The 27,364-nt window shown below is 46.1% G+C and overlaps 1 protein-coding gene across 7 annotated transcripts in view; it reads right to left on the bottom strand.

Moving 5' to 3' along the window:
• The window catches only part of LOC132484311 (solute carrier family 25 member 44), a 43,126-nt gene extending 17,252 nt beyond the window's left edge, over positions 1 to 25,874 (bottom strand). For 2 of the 7 annotated variants that reach the window (XM_060090734.1, XM_060090732.1), the window contains exons 1-4: positions 25,740 to 25,874; positions 19,776 to 20,413; positions 11,369 to 11,496; positions 9,735 to 9,922 (exon numbers count right to left, since the gene is read on the bottom strand). In XM_060090734.1, coding sequence (XP_059946717.1) covers positions 9,735 to 9,922; positions 11,369 to 11,496; positions 19,776 to 20,400 — 941 coding nt within the window. In that variant the 5' untranslated portion in view covers positions 20,401 to 20,413; positions 25,740 to 25,874. Of the gene's footprint in view, positions 1 to 6,897; positions 7,059 to 9,734; positions 9,923 to 11,368; positions 11,497 to 11,683; positions 11,998 to 19,775; positions 20,414 to 24,131; positions 24,319 to 25,739 lie in introns of those variants that run through there. The other 5 variants (XM_060090739.1, XM_060090738.1, XM_060090733.1 and 2 more) reach the window with 4 other exon arrangements.
• Positions 25,875 to 27,364: the final 1,490 nt, after the last annotated feature.

Here is a 27,364-nt window from a genome sequence, read left to right as displayed (position 1 = left end):
ACAACTAAGGAGCCTGCCTGCTGCAAGAGCCCGCACAACTAAATAAAAATAAATAAATAAATAAATTTTTAAAAAAGTGAGCAATGAATTTGAATAGACATTTCTCCAAAGACAATACACAAATGGTCAATAAGCACATGAAATATGCTCAGCATCATTAATCATTAGGAAAAGGCAAATCCAAGATGCTATGACATACCAATTTACACCCACTAGGATGACTACTGGCCGTAATTAAAAAGACAGACCTAACAAGTATTGGTGAGGATGTGGAGAAATCAGAACCCTCATAAACTGCTGGTGTAAATGTAAATTGGTACACTTGCTTTGGACAACAGTTTGGCAATTCCTGAAAAAGTTATACATAGAATTGTTATACACTCCAGCATTTTCACTTCTATGTATATCCTCAAGAGAACTGAAAACACCTGTTCACAGATGGTCATAACAGCATTACTCATAATAGACAAAAAAAAGTAAAAACAACTCCAAATGTCTATCAACTGATGAATGGATAAATGAAATATGATATATCCATACAATGGAATTATTACTCAGTCATAAAAAGGAGTGAAGTACTCATATATACTACAACACGGATGAACCCTGAAATCATTAAGCTAAGTGTAAGAAGCCAGACACATAAGACCACATGTTATATGGTTCCATTTATATAAAATGTCCAGAAAAAGCAAATCCATACAGACAGAAAGTAGATAATGGTTACCAGGAGCTAGGAGACTGGGATGAGAAATGGGAAGTGACTGCTAATGAATACTGTACAACGTTTCTGGAGTGACAAGAATGTTCTGGAATTAGATAATGGTGACAGTTCCACAACTTTTTGAATATACTAATTTCACTCATTAAAGGGTGAATTTTATGGTATATGAATTAAATCTCAATTTAAAAACAAATGACTATGAAAATATTAGATATAAGGGTTCGTAGAAACCAGCAAAAGCAGTAATTATATGAAAATTTATGGTTTTAAACACATTTTTCAGAAAACAAAAATAATTGAAAAAGAAGAGTTAAATGTTCAACTCAAGAATTTTGGAGCTGTTCCCTGGTGTCCTACTGGTTAGGATTCCAGGCTTTCACTGCTGTGGCCTGGGTTCAATCCCTGGTCTGAGAACTGAGATCCTGCAACCTGCATGGCGTCGCCAAGAAAAAAAAAAGAAGAAAGAAAGAAAGAAAGAAAGAGAATTTGTGAAGAAACTAATAAAATAAATCTAAATAAATTTTTAAAAATAAGGATAGATACAAAGACAAAGAGACCAACAGTAACCTCAAAACACAGAAATTAAAAAAAAAAAAAGGCTGGGCTTCCCTGGTGGCGCAGTGGTTGAGAGTCCGCCTGCCGATGCAGGGGACACGGGTTCGTGCCCTGGTCTGGGAAGATCCCACATGCCGCGGAGCGGCTGGGCCCGTGAGCCATGGCCGTTGAGCCTGCGCGTCCAGAGCCTGTGCTCCGCAACGGGAGAGGCCACGACAGTGAGAGGCCCACATACCGCAAAAAAAAAAAAAAAAAAAAAAAAAAAAAAAAAAAAGGCTGATTCTTTAAAAAGATTAATAAGATAGAACTCTGGCTACATAAGCTCCAAAATAAACAGCATATAATGGAAAAAAGGGAAATAATGAAAATTAAATTAATAATTTCAAACAGTTACAAGTTAATAAAATATAACAGGTGAAAGAGACAAATTTCTGGGGGGGAACCCAGTAAAATGGCAAATCTGTCACAAGAAGAGATAACATCTAAACAGACTTGTAGCCATTAAAGAAACAGAAACACCAAAAATCTGCAACAAACACTATGGGGACACTTTGAGGACAAAACAAAGGTGCCTACTGCATCATTGCTCTTTAACATAATACTGACAGTCCTCGACAACCCCAGAAAGTTCTAGGCGCAAATGAGCTCTTCCAAACTTTTGAGGACTAGATAATCCTGATTTTATATAAATCGTTCCTGAAGAGGGATATATGTGGCTAATATATCTTTGGTTCTATAAGCTGATAAGGACAGTGAAAGAAAAGAAACCATAGGCCCATTTCACTTATAGCATACAAACACTGATCTAACTAACTCCAACTGTATTTTTTAAATGCATCATAATTAAGTAGATTTATTCCAAGAATGCAAAGATAGTTTAACTTCCATAAAATCTACCAATGTAGATCATCAACGTTAATGAACTAAAGAAAAATTATACGATCTTCTTAACTGAGGAAGAAAACATTTGATAAGTTCAACACCAAATCATGATCTTTTTAATAATTCTCAGAAAACTAGAATGAGACAGGGACTTCCTTTATTTGCCAAAAATACATACCAAAAATTGCAGCTGAATGTTTTGAGGATCCAGAAAAATTCATTCTAAAGTTTACAAGGAAAAAAATCAAGGTTCTCAAATAGCTGGGTCAATTTTAAAGCGAAGAGAGAAGAGGAACTTGCTGTACCGGACTTACGGTTTCCTACAAAGGTTTGGTATTAAGAACCCATATGCACTGGCACAAAGACAGGTGAATAGATCTGAGGCAGAAGAAAGACCCAAGGACACAATAGGTGGAGGGACTTGCCATACCATAAAAGGGGCTCCCTAAAGCAATGGGGACGAACAAACTGTTTAGTTGACAATGACTGGGAAAAAAAAAAAAATAAGACTGACTGAGACTACCACTTTACACCTGAATCCAGACAGATCACAGATTTACAGTAGAGAGTAAAATGATAAAATAGCCAATAGAAGAAAACACTGGAGATTATCTTTGTGACCTGGGCATGGGTATAGCCTCTGTAAACAAGACCTCAAAAGCTCAAGCCATAAAATGAAAAACATGAATTACATGAAAATTAAGGGTTTCAAAATACAAATTGAGGGCTTCCCTGGTGGCACAGTGGTTGAGAGTCCACCTGCCGATGCAGGGGACATGGGTTCGTGCCCCGGTCCGGGAGGATCCCACATGCCGCGGAGCAGCTGGGCCCATGAGCCATGGCCGCCGAGCCTGCGCGTCCGGAGCCTGTGCCCCGCAACGGGAGAGGCCGCGGCGGTGAGAGGACCGCGTACAGCAAAAAAAAAAAAAAAAAAAAAAAAGGTCCAAAAAAAAAACTTCTACAGAAAACAAGTGGGCAGTTCACAGAAAAGGAAACCAAATGACTAATGAGGTGTATGAGGAATTGCCCACACCTATGAGGAATTAGAAATGTGCAAATTAAAATAATAATGAAATATCCCTTTCACACCTTCAGAATAGCAAATATTAGAATGGTAGATACCCAGTGTTGGTGAGGACACAGGAGAAAGGAACAGCTTTTCTGGAAAGCAATCTGACAAAACATAGGTAGATATAAACCCTTGGATCCTGTGATTCCAATCCATTATATACCTCAGAGAAATTCTAGCACTAGTCTGTGAGGGTATGTACCCTGGCATAATTTGTGGAGGAGGGAGCTGGAAGCAACCAGGTGTCATGATAGGGAATGGGTAAGTGCTGGATGCATATCATGAAATGACAAGCAGCACTGAGAGCTCTGAACCATATGCATTTATAGTATATGGTTAGATCTTTTAAAAAAACATCTATTAAGTGAAAAAAGACATATGCAGCACAACTATCATTCATATAAATTTAAAACATACACAGACAGGGTACTTCCCTGGTGGCACAGTGGTTAAGAATCCGCCTGCCAATGCAGGGGACATGGGTTGGAGCCCTGGTCCGGGAAGATCCCACATGCCACAGAGCAACTTAGCCCGTGCACCAGAACTACTGAGTCTGCACTCTAGAGCCCATGGGCCACAAGTACTGAAGCCTGCACATCTGGAGCCCGTGCTCTGCGACAATGAGAAGCCCACGCACCACAAGGAAGAGTAGTCCCCCGCTCACCTCAACTACAGAAAGCCCTCATGCAGCAATGAAGACCCAACGCAGCCAAAAATAAATAAATTAATTAAAAAAAATACACAGACAAAACAACACACTTTACAAGGATGCAAACTTATTCAAATGTCACCTCCCTGCACTCACACTAACCCAGACCCCTTCCCCATTGCTCTCTGTTCCTTCACGCTGATTTATTTTTCTTTATGGCACAAGAAAGTCTATTCCACAAGAGCAGGGACCTTCCTATCTTGATCACTGCTGTATCTCCAGCTCCTAAAACAGAGCCTGAGACACTGGAGATGTCCAAAAAACATTTGTACATGAATACATGAATAAATGGCAGACATATAGCCAACAGAAAGCAGGGCCTGTGGGGAGGAGAGGAGGGTAAGAATGAGTAAGGGAAAGCCAATCAATCAATGGAGAGATCTTGCCTGGACATAAAATGACGGTGTGTCATGAATGGTCCATAAAAATGATTAAAAATTATTTTATCAAATTTATTACTATGGGAACTAGGCCCTGCTTGATAAGGCTGTCACCTGCCTGTGCGGCCTCCTCTGATTTTACTCTCACTCTGCCAGTTCCTAGAATGCCCTGACCATTTCAGGACCTTTGCACAAGCTGTCCTTCCTTCCTATAAGCTTTTTCTCTAGTTCTTTGAAAAGCTGGTTCCCTCTTATTCTTTGTTTCATATCAATGTCACTTCCTCAGAGTGGAATCCCCTAACTATCCTATCTAGTGTTTTCCTTTCCCTCAAGTTGCTCGTTCATTACCTTACCAAACTCCATGATTATTTTGTTTACTTCATGTCTCTACCCACTGAATGTAAGACAGAGGCCTTGTCTGCTTTATCATATCCCCAGCACCTGACACAGTGCCTGGCACAGAATAGTCATTCAAATATTTGCTGAGTGAATCAGTGAGTGAAGAGATGTATCATAAGGTTTTTGTAGGAAAGGTAAAGTCCTAAAACCAGGAGGGAAGGAAACAGGGAGCAGATGAGAGTCTTGATGTTAAAGAACAGGGGTAGTGGGGACATAGCGGGTGGATGGAAAACAGGCTGTGGTCAAACCCCTTAAAGTTCTGATAACAGTGTTTCAGCATTAATGTTCTGGGGTATGGGACCATGGATAAAACTCTTCCTTTAAAGTGTCCAATACTGTTGTGACAGGATGGGACCTGGGACGCTTTGCTGCAGTGCTTGCACCTAGGCAAGTGTCTCCTCAAACAACAGAATACAAAGTAACTGTAAGGGATTAAAAACAACTACATACATGCACAGTTGGTGCAAATTCTGATCAAGATACAAAAAGACCAAAAAGCCAGCTGTCACTTTCGAGGTGTCAGGAGCAAAAGCAGGGTACTGCCCATGATCCCTGCACACCGCACCACTGAGGGGGTGGGCAGACCACCTAAGCCACCTCTCCAGCGGACCAATGGATCCACCCCTACCCTCACCCCATTTAAGGGACCAGCTCACTCCCCCTCAGAAAAACGAGCAAGGACACCTGTAACTTGTTTTCACTCCCTCATGCAGCAGCATGAGTCTCAATGAAGCCTTGCCTGAATTTCTCCTCTGGCCTCTTATCAATTTCTATTTTTTAAAAAAAATATTTTTCCTTTTATTCATTTTTGGGGGGGGGGCAGGTTAATTTATTTTATTTATTTTTGGCCTCGTTGGGTCTTTGTTGCTGCACATGGGCTTTCTCTAGTTGCAGCGCGCGGGCCTCTCACTGCAGTGGCCTCTCCCGCCGCAGAGCACGGGCTCCAGGCGCCCGGGCCTCAGCAGTTGTGGCTCGAGGGCTCTCGAGCGCAGGCTCAGCTGCTGTGGTGCACGGGCCCAGTTGCTCCGCAGCATGTGGGATCCTCCCGGACCAGGGCTCAAACCCGCGTCCCCTGCATTGGCAGGCGGATTCTCAACCACTGCGCCACCAGGGAAGCCCATATCAATTTCTATTGATTAAAGTGTCCAACAATTCAGGTCAACGGCATTGTTAGAATATTGTTCATATAAAGTAGAAATCAAGAGAGGAAGTGTTTCTTTCTATGGTAATACGTTTAGTCCTCACAACCACCCAAGTGAAGGTTACTACTTCCATAACAACAGCTAAAAGTCTAATGCTTTCTACGTAGCCAGCACTGTTCTAAGAGCCTTCCGAGTTTTTACTCATTTAAACCTCAGAAAGACCAACCCTATGAGAAAAGTACTATTGTTCCCATTTTATTTATGAGGAACGGAGGCAGAGAGCAGTTAAGTCTCGCTCACTTTAAGTTGGGCCTTGAACCCTAAATCTAACTCCAAAGCCTGTGTCTTTCCTCTCAACCACCTATAATCAAAACTAGGTTTACTGGGGACTTCACTGATGGTGCAGTGGTTAAGAATCTGCCTGCCAATGCAGGGGACATGGGTTCAAGCCCTGGTCCAGGAAGATCCCACATGTCACGGAGCAACTAAGCCCCTGCGCCACAACTACTGGGCCTGCGCTCTAGAGCCCGCGAGCCACAACTACTGAGCCTACATGCTGCAACTACTGAAGCCCGTGCGCCTAGAGCCCCTGCTCCGCAACAAGAGAAGCCACCACAATGAGAAGCCTGCGCACCACAATGAAGAGCAGCCCGGACTCGTGGCAACTAGAGAAAGCCCGCAGGCAGCAGCTAAGACCCAACGCAGCCAAAAATAAATAAAATAAATAAATTTATAAGTGCATCCATTATTTAAAAAAAAAAAAACTAGGTTTACGGGAAGGAGTAGCTACTTGTCCTAAATGTGCTCCACATTATCTGTATTAGTAAACATCACGTGACTTCCGGAGGCTTAGGAATTGAGGGTAGAATATGGCTGCCAATCAATAACCCAGAACCCCAGACCCACGTGACTGGGCTGGTTCCCCTGGGGCCGTCCTGGTCTCGCGGGGTTTAGACTCTGGCGGGACAAACCCTCTTTTTGCCTCTCGCCCACTTCAACCTACTGCGAGATTGGCAGCCTCACTTCCTCCACCTTACCTCCCAGCAGCGACCAACTTCTGGGTGAAAGTGTCCACCATGGTGTCAAAAAGCTTCACCCTCGAGATGGTAGTGCCGGGGCGCGCAGATTCCTGAGACAATTCCTCAGGCCCTTTTTCCTCACAGCCGCTGCCTACGTTGACGCCACTCGCTTCGGCCATGTTGAAATAAAACCGCCAAAGCTAACTGGCCCGGCCGCTCCGCCCACCGAAGCCCCCGATTGGCCGCTACCGGCACTGCGCGCCTCCGACTGAAAGCAGCGAATGTCTATCACCGAGCCGCGGGGAGGGGAAACTGCCGGAGGCGGAGGGTTACACACACATTAATACAAGAACGATACACTTACGTAACACACTTTCTCGGCAAGCGGGCAAAATAAGCGAAAAGCTCAAGGACTCAATAAAAACGTTTAATTACACTTCGGAGACTTCATACAGTGCAACAGTGAATGTTCGCTGTTAATAGTCACGAGTACATTTTATCAAATGTTAACTGCATCTGCACTTTATTCCCCTGTCCTTAAATACTCCCATCAGGTTTCCTGTCTTGCCCAGTCTCCCTAAAGTTTCTTCCAATTTTGGCTACAGACCAATATATCAAAAATTCCAATTGGTCCAGATCCATGGTCCTGGGAAAATGGAAGCCCACTATCCCACCCCCACCAAGACATTTTAACCAAACCCAATCCCAGTCCCTAAAATATTAGATGGGAAAGTAGGGGCCAGGGGTCCCTTTTAGTAAATGCCCATCATCCTTTAAAACTGTGTGTGTGACAGAGAAAGAGAGACAGAGGAAACAGGTGAAAGACTGAAATACTGTACAAGAAAATAAAACAGAAGAAAGTCTGGAGGAGTCTGGGATGGAAACAACCTAAGACATGAGAAGCAGGAGACTACCTCCTGTCCATGATATTTTACCCACTTTGCAATGATGGGGAAGGACTGAAGACATGCCTGTAAGGAGGGGAAGGTGTGGAGCTGAGAAAACCAACCTCCAAAGGTCTCACTAGGATGAGTTTAAAGAGAAAGGAGGGACCCCTGGCTTCTATTATGTTGGTGGTTCTTAGGGTAAAGGAGTGACTGAGAGGCAGGAAGATTCAGAATGATCTGTGGGCCCAGCCCTTTGGATGACCATTTGTGAATAGAAATTGGAGGACTCTTGACAAAGTACAAGAAGGGACAGACAAAAATAAAAATAAGTGAAAGAGAAAATAACCCTCAAAGATAGAGCCCAAGATGGGCAGTGGTGGTGGTGAAGGTAGAGAATTCAGATTCTGATCTTGCCTGGGGGATAGAATGTGGGGCAGCCATAAGAAATATCAAGGCTTCAGGTAGCTAGCACCTTTCAAATTGGCACCATGGCCTCTCCCAGGGGGTGGGACCAATAAGAAAGTTTGAAGGGTCATCCAAGCCAGATGTCTCAAGTAGAAGTGCAGGGTTTGATATGCCTTCTTCTCATTCCATTTACTGCACCTCTCCTCACCTGCAACACAAGCTTGGTAGAGGAGGTGTGTGTTGTGCGGGAAGGATGAGGCAGGGAAGGAGCACTCATCATCTAGCTCCTGAGAGCTTCAACAGATCATCTCGGCAGTATCAGGCTGGTAAATGCAGTGGTCCTGGTATTGGGTGAGTTCCTGACCCACCCTTTACCCGCCTCCAAGCATCCCTCCAGAGGGTACCATGACCGGGATGACTCCTCAGATCGGAGAGAAGAAAAACACAAACAGTTCCACATCTCAGAGACTCCCATTGTGAGACCACATCTGTTTCTGTGAGTCCACGTGATTGGGGTATATATGTGTGTCATGACTGCCTGGGGCTGAGAACCTCCACTGCCCTCTCCTAGGTTTGGCTCAGCTGGTCGAGGGAGATGCACTAGGGCACACATATCCTCCTGTCACTTTCCAAACCAACTACTCTCTAAACCAGACTTTTCAGGGTAGTGTTCCAAGTCCAGTGTGTCCCAGACAGTCTGATCTATTTAGAGCTGCGCCCACCACTGTAGTCATCTGGGCCAGGAGGAAAAAAACAGCTTATATATCCTGGGGCTGCTGGGACTGAAGGGACTGGGAGGGATAGATAACTGGGATTGAGGGAAAAGCTACATGATATTTTTCCACCTGTCTGAGGAAGGGGTGGGCTCTGACTGAAGGATTGGTGCTTTAGCAGGACTAAGACAGTAGCCTGGTTCACAGAAAAATACACACACAAAATACAGTATCAACATTTCTCCCCAACCTAATAACTCTCCAAAGAGAGGATGAGTGCTCTGGAGAACCAGAGGTTTTTGCTGCTCCCACTCCCTATGCAGAAGTGCCTGGCACCTTGCCCCCAGTGGCAGGGAAAAGCAGAGTAGTCTTGTGGGCAGCTCAGTCCCAAAATAAAAATAAGCAAGCCTAAGAGATGAAGCAGGAAAGGGCTGATGGCAACTGCTTGGAATCTGGGCTGAAAGCCCAAGAGGAAGAACCAGTGGTAGTAAGTAAGTTCTATGTGCAGCTCTTCTCAGGATCCCAGGGACACAGATGGAGGGGGAAGGCAGAGAAGGGTTGGCAGGGGATGGATGGAGTGGGATTGGCTGGGAGAGTGGATTTCCTTAGGGCAGGACAGTACCTGTACTGAATGAGTGAGCCCAGTTTGGCAAGAAAATTAAAAAATAATGAGAGCAGGGGATCCAGGCGTGGAGCCTCTTCAGCAAGAGCAGTTCAAAGTCTCTGTCCCTGACCCAGGGCCGGACTCGGTATATGGTGGGGCACCTGAAGAGGGTGCTACCCTCTCCTCTCTGCCCCCGACCCAGAGTAGTGTGGGAAATAGCAGGCTTCTCTCCCCATCACTGGTTACCAGTGTCGTGAGTCCACCAGCTCAGGTCGGAGGCTGAGTTTCTTGAGGCTCTCGTAGCCCACCACAATGACAATGGTTGAGGGCGTGGCTGAGATGATTCTGGCGGAGAGGCCTTTCATGAGGCCCCAAGGCCCCTCTTCTGCCATCAGCTGTCGGAAGGTCAGGATGATGGAGTTCTTGCCCTCAACCTGGAAAAGTCAACGCATTGGAGGACGACGGTCTGCAGTCAAAGCCCCTCTACCCAATCTCCCTCTGCCTTAGGCTAAAGTGGAAAGAACTAGACTTGGGAGTCAGAGGGCATAGGTAGCAGAGTTACTACATAAAAAATTGAATTTAAAATTGAACTGCCTGCTTATATTACCCACAATGTGTTTAAATATCTTTCACTATAATCTATACCAAAATGATTTAAGTAAAAATTCATTTTTATTTATACTTAAAAAAACCCAAACACTACAGTACTATGCGATCTGTGGATGACAAACCACAGATTCAGAGGGCCAAGTTATACTCAAGTTTTCAACTATGCGGAGTGTCAGTGCTCCTAAACTCCATGTTGTTCAAGAGTCAACTGTACCTAGATTTACCAGCCACCTCAATCCCAACATCCTGGTTTCAGGGAAGCTGACTTCACATCCATCTGCTAAGGTTATTTTCCTTCCCTCTCCTTCTCACTGTAACTCAATGACCCCACTCTCCTGGGCAGCTGTCCTGTTAAGTTACCCAAATCAGATATTAAAATTCCCCCATTCTCTCTACCTAAAGCTTTTTAAAAAACATTTATTTATTTATTTTATGATTATTTATTTTTTAATTTTATTATTTATTTTTTTATTTTGGCTGCACTAGGTCTTAGTTGCAGCATGCGGGCTTCTTAGTTGTGGCATGTGGGCTTCTTAGTTGCAGCATGCATGCAGGATCTAATTCCCTGACCAAGGATCGAACCCAGGCCCCTTGCATTAGAAACACTGAGTCTTACCCACTGGACCACCAGGGAAGTCCCTCCACATAAAGCTTTATATAGCAAAACCTACCATGTGTATATTGTACATCATCATTCAGATTCTATTTCCTTGGACTCGGGGCTGTGAAACTGTCATTAAGCTGACTAAAGACAGGGACTATAATTTCTGAACAACACCACCCAGGGCTTTGTCTGTGTTTGTGCTGAGTCCACACAGAACAATCTGTGAAACCTGTTCAAGGACAGTCATTTTCACTGTAGAGAGCACATAGCCAAGTGGAGAAGCCAGATAGACTTACAAAATTAACTAAAATCATATTTCTAATAATCACAAAGCTACAAGGTAAGGAAAAGGTGGTTGATAGGCTATGCTATTATGATGAAAGCCTAGAAGAAAGCAGTAAGAATTCCTAGAGGCATGGGCAAGGAAAGGAGTAGAGGCATGCAAGGTAGCAGACAGGATGACAGAAACAGTCTAGGTGATTCAAAGTGCTCAGCTGGTTTCTATAGCTGGTAAGCATAACCACAAGGAAGAGGCTTGGATGACCAGGAGAAGGCTGGCTAGACTAGAGGGCCATGACACAAAGAGGTCAGGAAATACTGGAGGGCCTGAAGATCACACTTCTAATGGTTTATCTGGGAGGAGGGTAGGGGAGAAGACTGGTCTTACCTGTACTCGGGTTCGGATGACATCCATGGGATTGGTGAGGATGGAAGCAGTGGCTGCAGCCAGAGGCCCCGAGATGGCTTGAAAGACGATGTGAGGGCACTCCTTAGGGCAGAGGGATGAGAGCTGCTCTGGAATCAAGGGAAAGATAATGCCTCAAGACATGAGGTTCCACTCCATGCACCCCCAAACCTTTTCTACCAGTTGGCCCAACGATGACAAACCCTCCATCCTTAGCCACCTTAGACCCATCTTTGCTTCCATCTAAACCAACAAAAAAAAATTTTTTTTAATATATTTATTTATTTATTTTTGGCTGCATTGGGTCTTCGTTGCTGCACGCGGGCTTTCTCTAGTTGTGGTGAGCAGGGGCTACTCTTCGTTGCAGTGCGTGGGCTTCTCATTGCGGTGGCTTCTCGTTGCGGAGCACGGGCTCTAGGCACGCAGGCTTCAGTAATTGTGGCACGTGGGCTCAGTAGTTGTGGCTCGCGGGCTCTAGAACGCAGGCTCAGTAGTTGTGGTGCACAGGCTTAGTTGCTCCGCAGCATGTGGGATCTTCCCGGACAAGGGCTCGAACCGGTGTCCCCTGCATTGGCAGGCGGATTCTTAACCACTGCACCACCAGGGAAGCCCTGAACCAACAAAAATGTTTAAATCTCAGGCCCCTTCCAAAAGTCATTTTGCACAGGACAAAATTCCTCTGGAGAAGGGAATTTCAAAACCTCTTTGCTTGCTGACTCCTTTCAGAAATCACTCCTAATGTAAAACTCTTATGCTTATGCTCTACTTTTCACAACTCACTGGCTAGAAAAGCACACACCACATATTTTCTTATACATGCACTGGATAACTGGTAAGATACATTAAAAATTGGTAACACTGATTGTCTTTAAGGAAGGAAGCTGGGTGACTGTGGTAGGTGAGGAGTGTTTTCACTGCATACCCTTTCTTACCTTTTGAATTTTGAACCATATGAATGTTTTAAAAAATAAAAATAATTACAATTAAAAGAGAAAATCATATCCTACAGTGAAAACTTTTCTTCAGCCTATATCAAGAAAGGAAAATTGGACTTCCCTGGTGGCACAGTAGTTAAGAATCTGCCTGCCAATACAAGGGACATGGGTTCGAGCCCTGGACCGGGAAGATCCCACATACAGTGGAGCAAATAAGCCCGTGCACCACAACTACTGAGCCTGAGCTCTAGAGTCCACAAACCATAACTACTGAGCCTGCATGCCACAACTGCTAAAGCTCACGTGCCTAAAGCCTGTGCTCCGCAACAAGGGAAGCCACTGCAATGAGAAGCCGGTGCACCACAAGGAAGAGTGGCCCCCGCTCGCTGCAACTAGAGAAAGCCCACGTGCAGCAACAAAGACCCAACACAGCCAAAAATAAATAAATAAATAATTTTTTTTTAAAAAAGGAAAATTCATTTTTCAAAATGCTGATGAAGATGGAATAATACCCAGATTCACCTAGTCCCAGTGTCACTAGGAAGTTCACCTGCAATTGAATTATTTTGCTTTTCCCTCTCTGGAGGTGAGAGACAAGAGTTCGTTCATTTATTCAACAAAGATTTATTGAGTGATTACCATGAGCCAGTCACTTTGGGTTCTAAAGATACAACAGTGAATAAAAGAGCCTCAAATCCCTGCCATTATGAAACTTACATTCTAGTGGGGGAAAACAGACAATAAATAAATAAAAAGCAAAATATACAGCTATGTCAGACATGTTGTGTGCTAATTATAGAAAAAAATAAAGCAGGAAAAGGAGATAAGGAATGCCAAGGGCAGAAAGGGTAGAAGGTGAAGTCTAAGCAAAGCCCTAAAGGATAGTATAAGCCTTATAGATCTGTGGCGAGAACTTTTCAAGCAGAGGTAACATCCTATTGCAAAGGCCCTGAGGCATGAGCATGCCTGAGGTCTTTGGCACCAAGGCCAGTATGCCTGCAGCCGAATGAATGAGGGAAAGAACAGTAGATGAGGTCTAAGAGGTAGGGCCCTGAAGCCATTGCATGGACTTTGGCTTTTACTCTGAGTGAGACTGGATGTAAAATAGATTTATCATCTCCAAGGTTCCCTCTCAGTTTTCTCTGTACAATTCAGTCACCATAATACCTTTAAGAATTTTTTCTTTGGGGGAGGAGCAATATAGGGGTAGGGGATTAAGAGGTACAAACAAGGGCTTCCCTGGTGGCGCAGTGGTTGAGAGTCCGCCTGCCGATGCAGGGGACATGAGTTCGTGCCCCGGTCCAGGAAGATCCCACATGCCACCGAGCGGCTGGGCCCGTGAGCCATGGCCGCTGAGCCTGCGCATCCAGAGCCTGTGCTCCGTAGCGGGAGAGGCCACAACAGTGGGAGGCCTGCATACCGCAAAAAAAAAAAAAAAAAAAAGAGGTACAAACAAGCTACAAGGATATATTATACAACACAGGGAATATAGCAAATATTTTGTAATAACTATAAATGGAGTATAACGTTTAAAAAATGTGAATCACTATATTGTACACCTGTAATTTATGAACTATTATACATCAACTATACTTCGATTTAAAAAAATAATATATTTTTTTTCTTATGCTCCTAGTTTTGGTAATTTATGGCCAGGCAACTAAAGATTAGGAAACAAGTAGGAGGGTGGAGGTTGGCAGGACAAAAGCGAGGGCTTCCAAGTCCGAAGGCATGACAGAATTCCTTAAGCCCTACCAGAACCACCTCTCCCCTGGATTTCTAATCACTTTTTCCCCAGGGTTGGCATACAGAAAGAAACAAAGTGAACTGGTGGCTCTGCCTCAAGGGTGTCTTGTTGCTCCTGAGAAGAAAACATTTCACAACCACTGGAAGGCAGCATCTGGACTGGCACTGCCAGCCTCCTTGAATCTGTCTGCACTGGTGTCCAGGCCTGCAAGCTGCAGTGGGATTCAGATTCCAATTCTAATCATGCACACATGCCATTTTTCTGGGGTTTAGGAAGGGGATGAAAAAACAAAGGCAAGAGGGTGGGGGAAAGAGCCCCATATCTTTCCTTCTCCATTATTCATTCAACAAGCATTTATTGGGCATCTATTATCTGCAAGGCAGAAGATAAACCCAGGTTGACTTGGTTTAAGTCCTTCCTGGCTAAATGACTTTGGACAAGTAATGTAAGTGTTTATTTAATGCTTACTATATGCCAGGCACCGTGAAAGCACTAGACGTAAAACAGAGAAATGAACAGGAAAATGCCTTCATGGAACTTACAGTCTAATCAAGGAGCTGGTGGAAACTGGGGATAAAATAATTGCAAATTATGACAAGTGCTATTAAGGAAAATAAGGTGCTACAGAAGAAAACGGGGCTTCCCTGGTGGCACAGTGGTTAAAAATCCACCTACCAGTACAGGGGACATGGGTTCAAGCCCTGGTCTGGGAAGATTCCACACGCCACGGAGCAACTAAGCCTGTGCGCCACACCTACTAAGCCTGCGCTCTAGAGGCCATGAGCCACAACTACCGAGCCCACGTGCCACAGCTACTGAAGCCCACGCGCCTAGAGCCTGTGCTCCACAACCAGAGAAGCCAATGCAATGAGAAGCCCGCACACCACAATGAAGAGTAGCCCCCACTCGCCGCAACCAGAGAAAAGCCTGCGCGCAGCAATGAAGACCCAACACAGCCAAAATAAATAAATAAATAAAAAATTTTAAAAATCAATTTAAAAAAAGAAAACAGGAAGAGCCCTCTTTCCAACTGGGTAAAGAAGTCTTCTTGGGACTTCCCTGGTGGCACAGTGGTTAAGAATCTGCCTGCCAATGCAGGGGACAGGGGTTCAATCCCTGGTCTGGGAAGATCCCACATGTCACAGAGCAATGAAGCCCACGCGCCACAGCTACTGAGCCTGTGCTCTACTGCCTGCGAGCCACAACTACTGAAGCCTGTGTGCCACAGCTACTGAAGCCTTGTGCCACAACTACTGAAGCCTGCGCACCTAGAGTCCATGCTCCACAACATGATAAGCCACCGCAATGACAAGCCTGCGCACCGCAACGAAGAGTAGCCCCCACTCGCCACAACTAGAGAAAGCCCGCACGTAGCAACAAAGACCCAATGCAGCCAAGAATTTACAAATTAATTAATTAGTTAATTTTTAAAAAAAGAAGTCTTCTTTGCAAAGATGGCATGTACGCTGAGGCTTGAAGCATGAGAAGGACCCAGACACACAAACAACAGGGGAAAGGGTATTCCAGGCAGAAAGAACAGTATCTGCGAAGGCCTTGAGGTGAGAACAGAGCTTGGTGTGTCTCAGGAACTGAGAGAAGGGCAGTGAGAATGGACCAGAGTGAGTAAGGGGAGAGGAGCACAAGATGGGGCTGGAGAAGCAGACAGGGGCCAGATCACATAGACCTGTATTGACCGCGAGAAGCATTAGATTTTATTGTAAATACCTGTAAGGCAGCGTTGGTAGATTTTAAGCAAAATGGAGTGACAAAAACCAGTCTACTCTCTCAACAAATATTTACTGAGCACTTACAATTCACCAGGCCCTGAGACAGACAGTGTCACAGAGTGTGGCACACACTGGGTATTCAGTAAATGTTAGTTTCCACCCCCTTCCAAGAAACTTTCCAGTCAATTATATCAAAATAAAGCTGGGGGGGAAAAAGCATTAAGAAAAAAGAAGAACCTGTGCAAATAATAGAAGAGATAGGCACATACAAATAACATCAAGGCAAATGTTCTAACTGCCTTAAGAAAGACTGAAGCAATGTCATGGGGGTTGCAAGGAGGGAAAGATCATTTCTGAGTTGAGAGCTACATGGAGAGGATGGGAGAGGAGGCAATGAGTCATGATTTCACCAGGGTAAGCGGACCTGGAAGGCATCTAGCAGAGGGATATGAACACAGCAGAGGTGGGAGAGATAATGCACAGTGGAGGAATGGCGTGTGAACTGGCCTGGCTGCAGCATAGACTATACATAGGGAAACAGCAGGATGTTTCACCGAAAAGGGAAGATGAAGTCAGGCTGAAGAGTCTGGATTTTACTGAGTAAGCAGTGGGAGCCACTTAACATCGCAACCAGAGTTTAAAGTTAATCCATTAGGAGGACTTCTCTGGTGGCGCAGTGGTTAAGAATACACCTGCCAATGCAGGGGCCATGGGTTCAAGCCCTGGTCCGGTAAGATCCCACACGCCTTGGAGCAACTTAAGCCCGTGTGCCACAACTACTAAGCCTGTGTTCTAGAGCCCACGAGCCACAACTACCGAAGCCCTCGCGCCTAGAGCCCATGCCCTGAAACAAGAGAAGCCACCGCAATGAGAAGCCCGCGCACCGCAATGAAGAATAGCCCTCGCTCACCACTACAAGAGAAAGCCCATGCGGAGCAACGAAGACCCAAAGCAGCCAAAAATAAAAAAAATAATAAATTTTTTAAAATAAATAAATAAAGTTAATCCATTAGGGACTTGTGTGTAGATAAGAAGGAAGAGATTTGGAACAGCTAGAAGGCTGATGCAATAGTCCAAGAAGGTAGGAACAGAACATGGTTTCCAGGAAAGGCAGTGGGAATGGAGAGGAAGTTGGACAAGACATTCCAGGGTCACCAGGACTAGATGTGGGGACAAGGACAAGGGGCCAAGCACTATGCCCAAGGCCTCAGTTTCAGTGATTTGGAGAATAACATGGCCACTGACACATGAAAGTAAGTCAGAAGAGAAAGCCAGCTTGGGATGAAAAAATGGTTAATTGAAAAAAATTTCAGATGTAAGTGCATGCCTCCAGGTCAAAAGGTCCAACAGTCAGGATGTCTGTCCAGAGCTCTGGACAGGTAAGTTTGGGAACAGAAATAGAAATTTTGGACATATTAGAAAAGGACAACTCTAACTGTAAATGAAATCAAATGAGGAGAGAGGGGTGAGGCCAGACTCCAGAGAAAATGCTCACGTTTCCTAGGAAGGTTCTCTAACATTAAGATTGCCAGCATCCATTCCCAAAGAATCTGATACAAAGGGTCAAGATGGAGTCCGTGTATCTGAATTCTACCAAATACTCCAGATGAAAGACTGCTAAACAGAAGAAGAGACAGAGCTACCAAAAAAAAAAAAAAAGTACAATTAGAAAAATAGGAGAGGGACTTCCCTGGTGGTCCAGTGGTAAAGAATCCGCCTTACAATGCAGGGGACACAGGTTCCATCCCTGGTCAGGGAACTAAGATCCCACATGCCACGGGGCAACTAAGCCCGCGCCACAACTACTGAGCTCACGTGCCTCAACTAGAGCCCGCGTGCCGCAAACTACAGAGCCCACGCGCCCTGGAGCCTGTGCCCCACAGCTAGAGAAGAGAAAACCCGCATGCCACACCTAGAGAAGCCTGCATGCCACGATGAAGAGCCCGCGCACCGCAAGGAAAAGATCCTGCATGCCTCAACGAAGATCCCGCGTGCTGCAACTAAGACCCAACGCAGCCAAAAATAATAAATAAAATAAATAAATAATAGATAAATCTTAAAAAAAAAAAGAACCAGAAAAGTACAGTACCATAGAAACAAGGTGATTATAAGTTAGGAAGTCATTACAAAATTTGGTCAGAAAAGTTCTAGGTGGGATGGGACAGAATGCCTACTGCCAAGGCTTAGGAGCCAGCAGCAGGGATTTGGGAGGCTACAAGCACATACTGCCCTAACTGGAGTTTGGTAGTTACCCAAAGCTACGGATATCGCAGGGTAGCAGGCACACACAGGTCCTGCTCTTGACAATGTGCTTTGCCCTTTCAGAAGGAAATCTGGCAGTATGTTTATTGAGGCCCTCAAAAATGTTATCTTTGGACCCAGAAATCCCATTTCTGGGAAATACTTAACAAGTAATGCCTTGTGAACAAAAATACATTACAGGAGTAGAGAGGCTCAAGATTGTATCACACCTTGAACTTAATTTAAATATTTATTTTGGCTGCACCGGGTCTTAGTTGTGGCATGAGGGATCTTTGTTGCGGTGTGCAGGATCTTTAGTTGCGGCATGCGGACTCTTAGTTGCGGCATGCATGCGGGATCTAGTTCCCCAACCAGGGATCGAATCCAGGCCCTCTAGCATTGGGAGTGCAGAGTCTTACCCACTGGACCACCAGGGAAGTCCCCTGAACTTAATTTAAAAATAGTAAGTAGGGGCTTCCCTGCTGGCGCAGTGGTTAAGAATCTGCCTGCCAATGCAGGGGACATGGGTTTGAGCCCTGGTCCGGGAAGATCCCACATGCCGCGGAGCAACTAAGCCTGTGTACCACAACTACTGAAGCCTGCACGCCTAGAGCCTGCGCTCCGCAACAAGAGAAGCCACTGCAATGAGAAGCCCTCACACCTCAATGAAGAGTAGCCCCGGCTCACGGCAACTAGAGAAAGCCCGCGCACAGCAAGGAAAGACCCAACGCAGCCAATAAACAAATAAAATAAATCTATTAAAAAAAGAAGAAGGGGGCTTCCCTGGTGGCGCAGTGGTTGAGAGTCCGCCTGCCGATTCAGGGGATGTGGGTTCGTGCCCCGGTCCGGGAGGATCCCTCCCCACATGCCGTGGAGCGGCTGGGCCCGTGAGCCATGGCCGCTGGGCCTGCGCGTCCGGAGCCTGTGCTCCGCAACGGAAGAGGCCACAATGGTGAGAGGCCCGCGTACCGCAAAAAAAAAAAAAAATTAAAAAGAAAGGGCTTCCCTGGTGGCGCAGTGGTTAAGAATCCGCCTGCCAACGCAGGGGACAGGGCTTCAAGCCTTGGTCCGGGAAGATCCCACATGCCGCGGAGCAACTAAGCCCGTGCGCCGCAACTACTGAGCCTGCGCTCTAGAGCCCGCGAGCCACAACTACTGAAGTCCGCGCACCTAGAGCCTGTGCTCCGCAACAAGAGAAGCCACCGCAATGAAAAGCCCACACACCGTAGTGAAGAGGAGCCCCCGCTCGCCCCAATTAGAGAAAGCCCGTGCACGGCAACGAAGACCCAACACAGCCAAAAATAAATAAATAAATAAATAAATATTTTTTTTTAAAAGAAAAAAATGTAAAAAAAAAAAAAAATAGTAAGGAAAGGCATCCAACTCAAAAGCTCACTATTACCCATTGCTTTCATCTTTAAATCCTATGGATTTTGTCCCTCCCCACCTTATGATTCTCTGCCAATACTCCACTAAACTTAGTTGATCCTGATGCATCGAGAACATACTCTATGTCCTACAGTCATATACTTTACTTGTCTGATTCCCTCCACTATAATATTAGCTCCTTGAAGGGAAGAACCATGTCTTACTCATCTCTGAATCCTCCTGGATTCAAATGTTTGCTGTATGAATGGTCCAGTCTCCCATTAAATCACTCATTCCAACATGCACAGAGCAACAGCATCTCTGTCCATTAGTAACCATCCTCCACCCTCACCCTCCTGGTCCCTGCTTACCTGCGTAGAAGTGGTAGAAGGGCCACCAGACGGCACTGTTTGGGATGTAAGTAAGCAGCGAAGCCACGTAGCCCCGGTAGAAGCCACGAAGTCCATCAGCCCGCAGGATCTGTCGGATGATGTCCTTGGTTTGGCCAAAGGCAACTACCCCTTGTCCCTCTGGATTCCCTCGCACTTGGAAGCGGCCCATTTTCTCACCCTTGCGCTGCATCATCAGGTGCTGGGAGACCACATCAATGGGCACCGTGATGCTCTGAGCCACGAGAGAGGCCGAGCCACCGGCCACCAGTGATTTGACTGTGTTGCTCTGGCTGTAGTCAGCTACAAACTTCCGGGTGAGCTCATAAGTGGTAACATAGCACTGGCCAGATATGAGGGTGAAGGTGTTGACCAGGAACCCCCGGTAGAGGCCAGTCACACCATCTGCCCGTAGGATCTTGATGAAGGCATCAAAGGTCCCATGGTAGAGGCTCTTGCCTTTCTGAACCTGCAGGCGAGTGCGGATGAGGGTGAATGGGTAGACGCTGACACGGATCATCATTGTCATTGCCACACCAAACACGTAGAACTTCTTCTTGTCCAGGTGTTCCCACTCGATGATCTGGATGTTACGTTTGTCCTCCATTGTGCCTGGAGACCTGGGGATTTGAGCAGGGTGGAGGGAATTCTGAAGGAGATCAGAATTTTCACTTTCCCCTCCTGGATGGGCTCCGAAACCCTATTCTCAGGCTTCAGCTCCTGGGGTACTCACTTCTCCAAAGTTTAGACTTCACCCAGTCTGGCTCTGCCAACCGCTGCCTGATTCTTCCTTCATGGATCGGGATAGTGCCCTCTTCTCTCTCCTTTACCAGTCTGTCCCAATTCAGGACCCCTCTTCTGAAAATTGTTTCTCACCTCAGCTCCCTACCCCCAGCTTATCAGATCATCTATTCTGGTCTCTCTGCCTCTGCCCAGGCCCTGGTGTCATGGCCCATTCTCCTTTTCCTTCTCTAGCTCACCAAGACAACTCAGGATGCTGTGGTTAAACCAACCACCTGGCCTTTAAGTGGGTTAATGGGATGTCACTAAGTGACATTCTGGAGGCTCCTAAAGGCTAAAGGGAAGTGATCCATTTCTGACACTCCTGGGCCTACTGAGGAGACATGGCCTTTGGCCTTGGGCCTTTGAGCCTCAGCAGGGTGCCTCTTTTACCACCATTTACCAGCTGACTCACCTTACTTTATTTCTGGTTTCCCATGCTGGCGCCTCTGAGCTCCTCCTGACCCACATTCACTATACTTACACTTTCTCCAGTCTGCATTAGAAGAAAGTGCGAGGAAGAAGGCAAGTGCGGCTTTCACTCCACAGGCACACCCCCCCCCACCTCCCTTCCTTCTAATGAAAGGAGTTAGAAATTTAGGAACAAGCCAAAGGTCAGAGTCCTCTTTGGTTATTAGATAACTCACTCCAGAGAAAGAAGAGAACCACCTGAGAGCTAAGCAGTTTCCCTGAAGAGTCTTAACTACAGGGTAGAGAACATGCTTGGCCTCTTTCATCCCCAAGCATATAAATAATAACCTCAGCCCCTAGGTAATGAAGGGAGATTCAAGTGACAGAAAAGATATAGAGACTCTGCCTTTGAGAAACTCAGTCTCTTCAAGGGGACACAGTATCCCTCTGGGGAATGGATATAAGACACAGAGATAAAGAAACCAGGGCAAATTAATGTACATGTGGCCCTCATGTTAAGTGTATCCACTGACTAAAGTTTCAAACAAAACTAACAAGCTTACAACTGTAATAACTGTATAAAATCAGGAGCTTTCAACCTAAGAAATGTCAAATGAGGGGCTTCCCTGGTGTCGCAGTGGTTAAGAATCTGCCTGCCAATGCAGGGGACGTGGGTTCGAGCCCTGGTCCAGGAAGATCCCACATGCCACAGAGCAGCTAAGCCTGTGTGCCACAACTACCGAGCCTGTGCACCACAACTACTGAGCCCGCATGCCGCAACTACTGAAGCCCGCGCGCCTAGAGCCTGTGCTCCACAACAAGAGAAGCCACCACAATGAGAAGCCTGCGCACCACAATGAAGTGTAGCCCCCGCTCGCCGCAACTAGAGAAAGCCCGCATGCAGCAACGAAGACCCAACATAGCCAAAAATAAATAAAATAAAATAAATTAATTTAAAAAAAAAAAGAAAAGAAAGAATCCGCCTGCCAATGCAGGGGACATGGGTTCGAGCCCTGGTCCGGGAAGATCCCACATGCCGCAGAGCAACTAAGCCCGTGCACCACAGCTACTGAGCCTGTGCTCTACAGCCCTCGAGCCACAACTACTAAAGCCCGTGTGCCACAACTACTGAAGCCCATGTGCCTAGAGCCTGTGCTCCGCGACAAGAGAAGCCACCACAATGAGAAGCCCACGCACCGCAACAAAGAGTAGCCCCCACTCTCAGCAACTAGAGAAAACCGGCGTGCAGCAGTGAAGACCCAATGCAGCCAAAAATTAAATAAATGAATAAATAAGTTTTTAAAAAAAGAAATGTCAAATGAGAGGACGTCATATATTGGACATACACATAGTGACAATGTGTAGGATACTGGACATTTTCAGCCAGAAGGGGAAAGTGGGAAGTTAAAGTCCAGGAAGCAGGAAATCAGGGGCTCCCTAAGCTCTGAGAGAAATCCTTAAGGGATGGGAAAGGAGGTGGCCACATCAAAAGGACAACTCTAGAGAGGTGAAATGTTCTACACAGGCAGTCCCAGCACCAATGCCTTGACAAATCTCATGTCAAGTGTATAACCAGAGTTCATCCTCAACCACCTTCCCCAACCAAAGGTCCCAACCAGCCTAAGTAGCTTCTTGGTTTACCATATAAGTCAGTGGGGAAGCAAGGTTAGCTTTTTGGAATTTCCTAAGCTGGATTGCATCACTTTCATTAAAGTGTAAGATACCTGCAGTGCAAACTGAGTACGTGTGAGCCGAGGGAAAACCTCAGCTTCAAGGTGAGGCATGGGTGAGGCACATGTAACCAAGACAGGCTTCTTGGAGGAGGACAAAGCAGCTTGAATGGAGGAATACATGTGGACAGTGAAAGGGAGAAAACAATGGCTTGAAACAACTGGGTTGACCAGAACAGAGAATCTAGGCCATGGGAAATGAGCTAGAGATGGGGTTCTAGGAGGAGAACCCCTGGAACACTGATGTGCCACTTGCCGTGGGCGAAAGTGGCCCTTCCTCCAGCCTCAGCCCAGGACACCCATCAAGTCCAGTGCGGCAATCTTCTCCTTTAAGGCCCTTCAAGAGAAGGGGATCACTGTATCACTGACAAACAGGGTGTTTGGCATCCAGGGTCCCAAGGTTATGTGTCCATTTCCACTGAGAGAGGAGGAGAAGAGAGAGAGACACTAGGATTTACTGAACACCTATTACCTCAAGTAATCCTTACAACTTAACCTCTACACAGTTAAGACACTTCTGCTAAATGAGGAGATTGAGGTACAACAAATAGGTTAAAAGGAACGAGCCCAAGGCCACACAGCTGGTCAGCGGAGGCGGGATATGAGCCAAGTCTGCTCCTCTACTCCAGCGTGCCCTCCACACCACGGGAGCTGAGGCGTTCCAGCACAAATCACTCTGTTCAGTATAAAGCCAGGTCATTCCCACCCTTGGGAGGCAGAATTAATGCCCTCATGACTGCCAGTCACCCAAGGGTTAAGCATAAGCTCCTGGCAGCAGATGCCCAGGGATTTCTCTCAGCTTTGTTCCATTGAAACCAGGAGCTGCCTCTGCTTCCCAGCGTGCTTGTGGAGTGATTGAGCTGAGTGGCTGGGCAGGCCTGTTGTCATCACAGGACAAATACGGCAGGGCTCAAGCAAGGACTCCTGCCCAGCTCATGGATACTGTGTGCTGAGCAGGGCAGAGAGCCAGAGCCACGAAGGACTCTGTTCTAGGACCTGGTTTTGTGGGCACTGTCTCAACTTATCAAACTGAATGACAGAGTGCCAACAACTCTTGATGAGAAATCCTACAGCAGCACCCAGCGCCCCATTTCCCCACTTTCCTCCATCTCTCACATGTGCCAGTCTATTTTAAATTCCCAGAAAGAAGGGAGGACTCTCCACAGCCAAGCAGGTAATTTCTACCATTACCATGGTGACAGAAGAAGCCACTAAGGGTCATGCCACAGAGGGCTGAGCCTCTACAGTTGAAGGGGAAGGCACTGCACCCACCCCCTCTATCCCTTTGAAAGGTGGGTTGCTCCTAAAAGTTGGGATCTCAACCTGCTCCTTGTTATTTAACCTCCAGACTTCCCACTGAAATATCAAAACCAGTTCCTTGTGTTTCACCCTCTGGAAAAATCCTCCATGCAGATACCTGTATGCTCACTTCCTTCAGCCTTCCTTTCTTCCAATTCAATCAGCCCAGCTTCTTTATGGCTCTTTCCCAGATCCTTATTTGTGTGCATGGCTCCAATTCTGAATTTTCCCCCATCTTTTAACACAGCTTAGACACAAAGGTTAAAGTGCTTCATATGGAGACCCAACAGATGACCCAGGATGTCCTGAAATCGTCAAATGAGATGTCAGAGGCAGAACCCCCACTGCTGAGCCCATCAGAGGAAAGGGACAAACTGGCCCAAGTAGGTATACCTCCTTCTCCACTTCCCCTCTCCCTGTACCAGAAAAAACACACCAGACTGTTCACTAGGTTCTGAGATAAGATCCTGGTTCAGGACAAGGCAGTGTCACCTGGAATGTAAGGTCATTCGATGAAAAGAACACTAGTAGTCAGGAGATCCAAGTCTGAGTTCCACTTCCATTACTTACTAGTAGGATTGGAACCAAGTCACTCCTTTGAAATTCAGTTTCCTCATCTGTGAAATGGGGCTAATGAAGCCTGCCATAGCTATGTCACTGTGGTGCAACTCACATGAGCTAACGTGTGAAAGCACTTTGTTAACAGCAAAGCACTTCTATCACTGCAGAAAGCTCTACTGGACAGTGCTGCTCTAAATCTTTGCTACTCAGAGTGGTGCACAGACCAGCAGCATGGGCATAATCTGGGAGCTTGTTAGAAATACAGGATTTCAGGATGCTCCATAGGCCTGCTGAATAAGAACCAACATGTTCACAAGATCTCTGGGTGGTTAATACATATATCAGAGTTTGGAAAGTATTGTCTTAAATATTAAGGATTGTCAGTATTATAACAACGATAACTACTCTAGGAGTCCAGGACCATTATGACTAGGTTAGGAGCCCTCTGACTCCATCCTGACTTGTCACCAGGACTGGGTTCAGTGATGACTTCTAGACTTATTCAAATCTTTTCAGTCAACAACCCCCCCACACATCAAATAGCCACCTACAACTCCTGACAAGACATCCGTGGGGTTTGGTCCCCACTTCTGTGCTGGAAACATCTTTGCTTCCTCCTTCTGTTCCTCTGTACTTCTTACTGCAAGTGCATCAAGGCTTTGCATCCTGGGAGCTATCTACCACATGAATGTGAATATATTTACATGCTTGCCCACCTGTCCTAATGAACATGCATTTCCTTAGGGAAGTTCCCTGGCATGCCTCCAACTTCTCCCTTCAAGACAACCTCCCCTCTGGGGCATGAAGCGATTTCCACCCAGCCTTCCTTCGGTCTTCCATAGGTGCCCACGTGATCCCTCATGACAGACACCACATGACAATCCTCTTCACCTACTCCACATGACACCCCCTTTAAGCTGCTTCTGTCCTGGCCCCCGAGGTGCCCCCTCGCCATGCCTCTCGGCATGCTTCTTTCTCTGTCAGCGAAACTCATGCTCCTCCGACAGGAAGAGATGACTCGTTGGAGTCGCCCCTCATTCCCCAAACTGCGTGGCGGGCTCCCACTGAATTGCAGCCGGGCACTGCAGACACCCGCTGCCTCCCTGACAGGTCCAGGTCCTCGGAGACCTTAGTCCTCAGGCACCCCAAGCCGGTGGTTTCTTACCTTCTCACATCAGGGCGGTTCCGCCCCGTCTGAGGTGAACTCCAAGCGCAGACCTCTACGCCGCAGCTCCCACTCTATCCTCTGTTTCTGGCGACTGATGGCCTCCGGTCGCATCTTCCTCCATCTCGACCGGGCTGCCGGTACTGACGGAACCGGAAATTGGGACTTTGTCACTCCCGCCCCCTACGGGGGGCGGGGATGAACGGTGTGCAACCCCACCAATGGCATTCTGAGTCTTTAGCCTCTCGCCCCGCCCCCGCAGCAAGGGTGGAAGGTCCTGGGAACCATCTTGAATTCGGGCAGAGGCCACGCCTTCATTGGCTTCGTCATGCCCTTAGCTCTATAGCGCATGCGTTTTCTGTCTAATTCTTGGAAATTAAAAGTCACTCGGCGCTTCTTAAAGATCTTGCTCTAAATGGGTCACCTTGTGTTTCCGATCTATTGGAATCCTTAAATTCAAATCTAATCTGTAAATTTTTGTGTAATTTTTCTCATCTACAGAGCCAAAACAGAGGCCAGTGTGCAGCAGGAAGGACTAAGTTTAGACAACCAATTTTAAGGTTTGGGAACTCAAAAAACTGCAGGAATAGGGCACATCCTGGAGGTGGAGTGGTCTCTTCCAGCTCTAAAACTATTTGCTTATACATGGATTTAAAAGAAGAGGCAGAGCCTTTTAAATAAGGGACTGGGAGGCTGGGGGTGGAGATTAATTTCAAAATAGATATTTCTACAACTCAACAACAAAAAGAAAAACAACCCAATTTTTTTAAATGGGCAAAGGACTTGAATAGATGTTTCTTCAAAAAAGATGACCAGGGTTTCCCTGGTGGCGCAGTGGTTGGGAGTCCGCCTGCCGATGCAGGGGACACGGGTTCGTGCCCCGGTCTGGGAAGATCCCACATTCCGCGGAGCGGCTGGGACCGTGAGCCATGGCGTCTGGAGCCTGTGCTCCGCAACGGGAGAGGCCACAACAGTGAGAGGCCCGCGTACCGCAAAAAAAAAAAGACCAAAAAGCACATGAAAAGATGTTCAATATCATTAGGGAAAAACAAATCAAAACCATGAGATTCCACTTCACACCCACGAGGATGGCTAAAATTAAAACAAGCAAGCAAACAAGAACCTAGAAAGTAAGAAGTGTTAGCAAGGATGTGGAAAAATTGGAACCCTCAGACATTGCTGGTGGGAATGTACAATGGTGCAGCTGCTATGGGAACAGTTTGGTTGTTCCTCAATATGTTAAGCAAAATTACTATATGACCAAGCAATTTCGCTCTGAATATATACCCAAAAGAGTTGAAAACAGGTGTTCAAACAAAAACTTGTACACAAATGTTCACAGCAGCAGTCTTCTTCACTACAGCCAAAAAGTAGAAACAAACGGTGGTATAACCATACAATGCGATATTACACGGTGAATAAAAAAACAAACAAAACAAGGAATGAAATATGGATACATACTATGATGTGGATAAATTTTTAAACCATTATGCGAAGTGAAATAAGCCAAACACAACAGTCACATATTGTGTGATTCCATTTAGATGAAATATGCAGAACAGACAAATCTATACAGACAAAAAGCAGGTAAGTGGATTAGTGGTTACCAAGGACTGGGGGGAGGA

The sequence above is a fragment of the Mesoplodon densirostris genome, chromosome 2 (genome assembly GCF_025265405.1).
Source record: "Mesoplodon densirostris isolate mMesDen1 chromosome 2, mMesDen1 primary haplotype, whole genome shotgun sequence".
Lineage (NCBI taxonomy): Eukaryota > Metazoa > Chordata > Mammalia > Artiodactyla > Ziphiidae > Mesoplodon > Mesoplodon densirostris.
The sequence above is the reverse complement of the archived record's forward strand: the minus strand, read 5'-3'. Positions and strand labels throughout refer to the sequence as shown.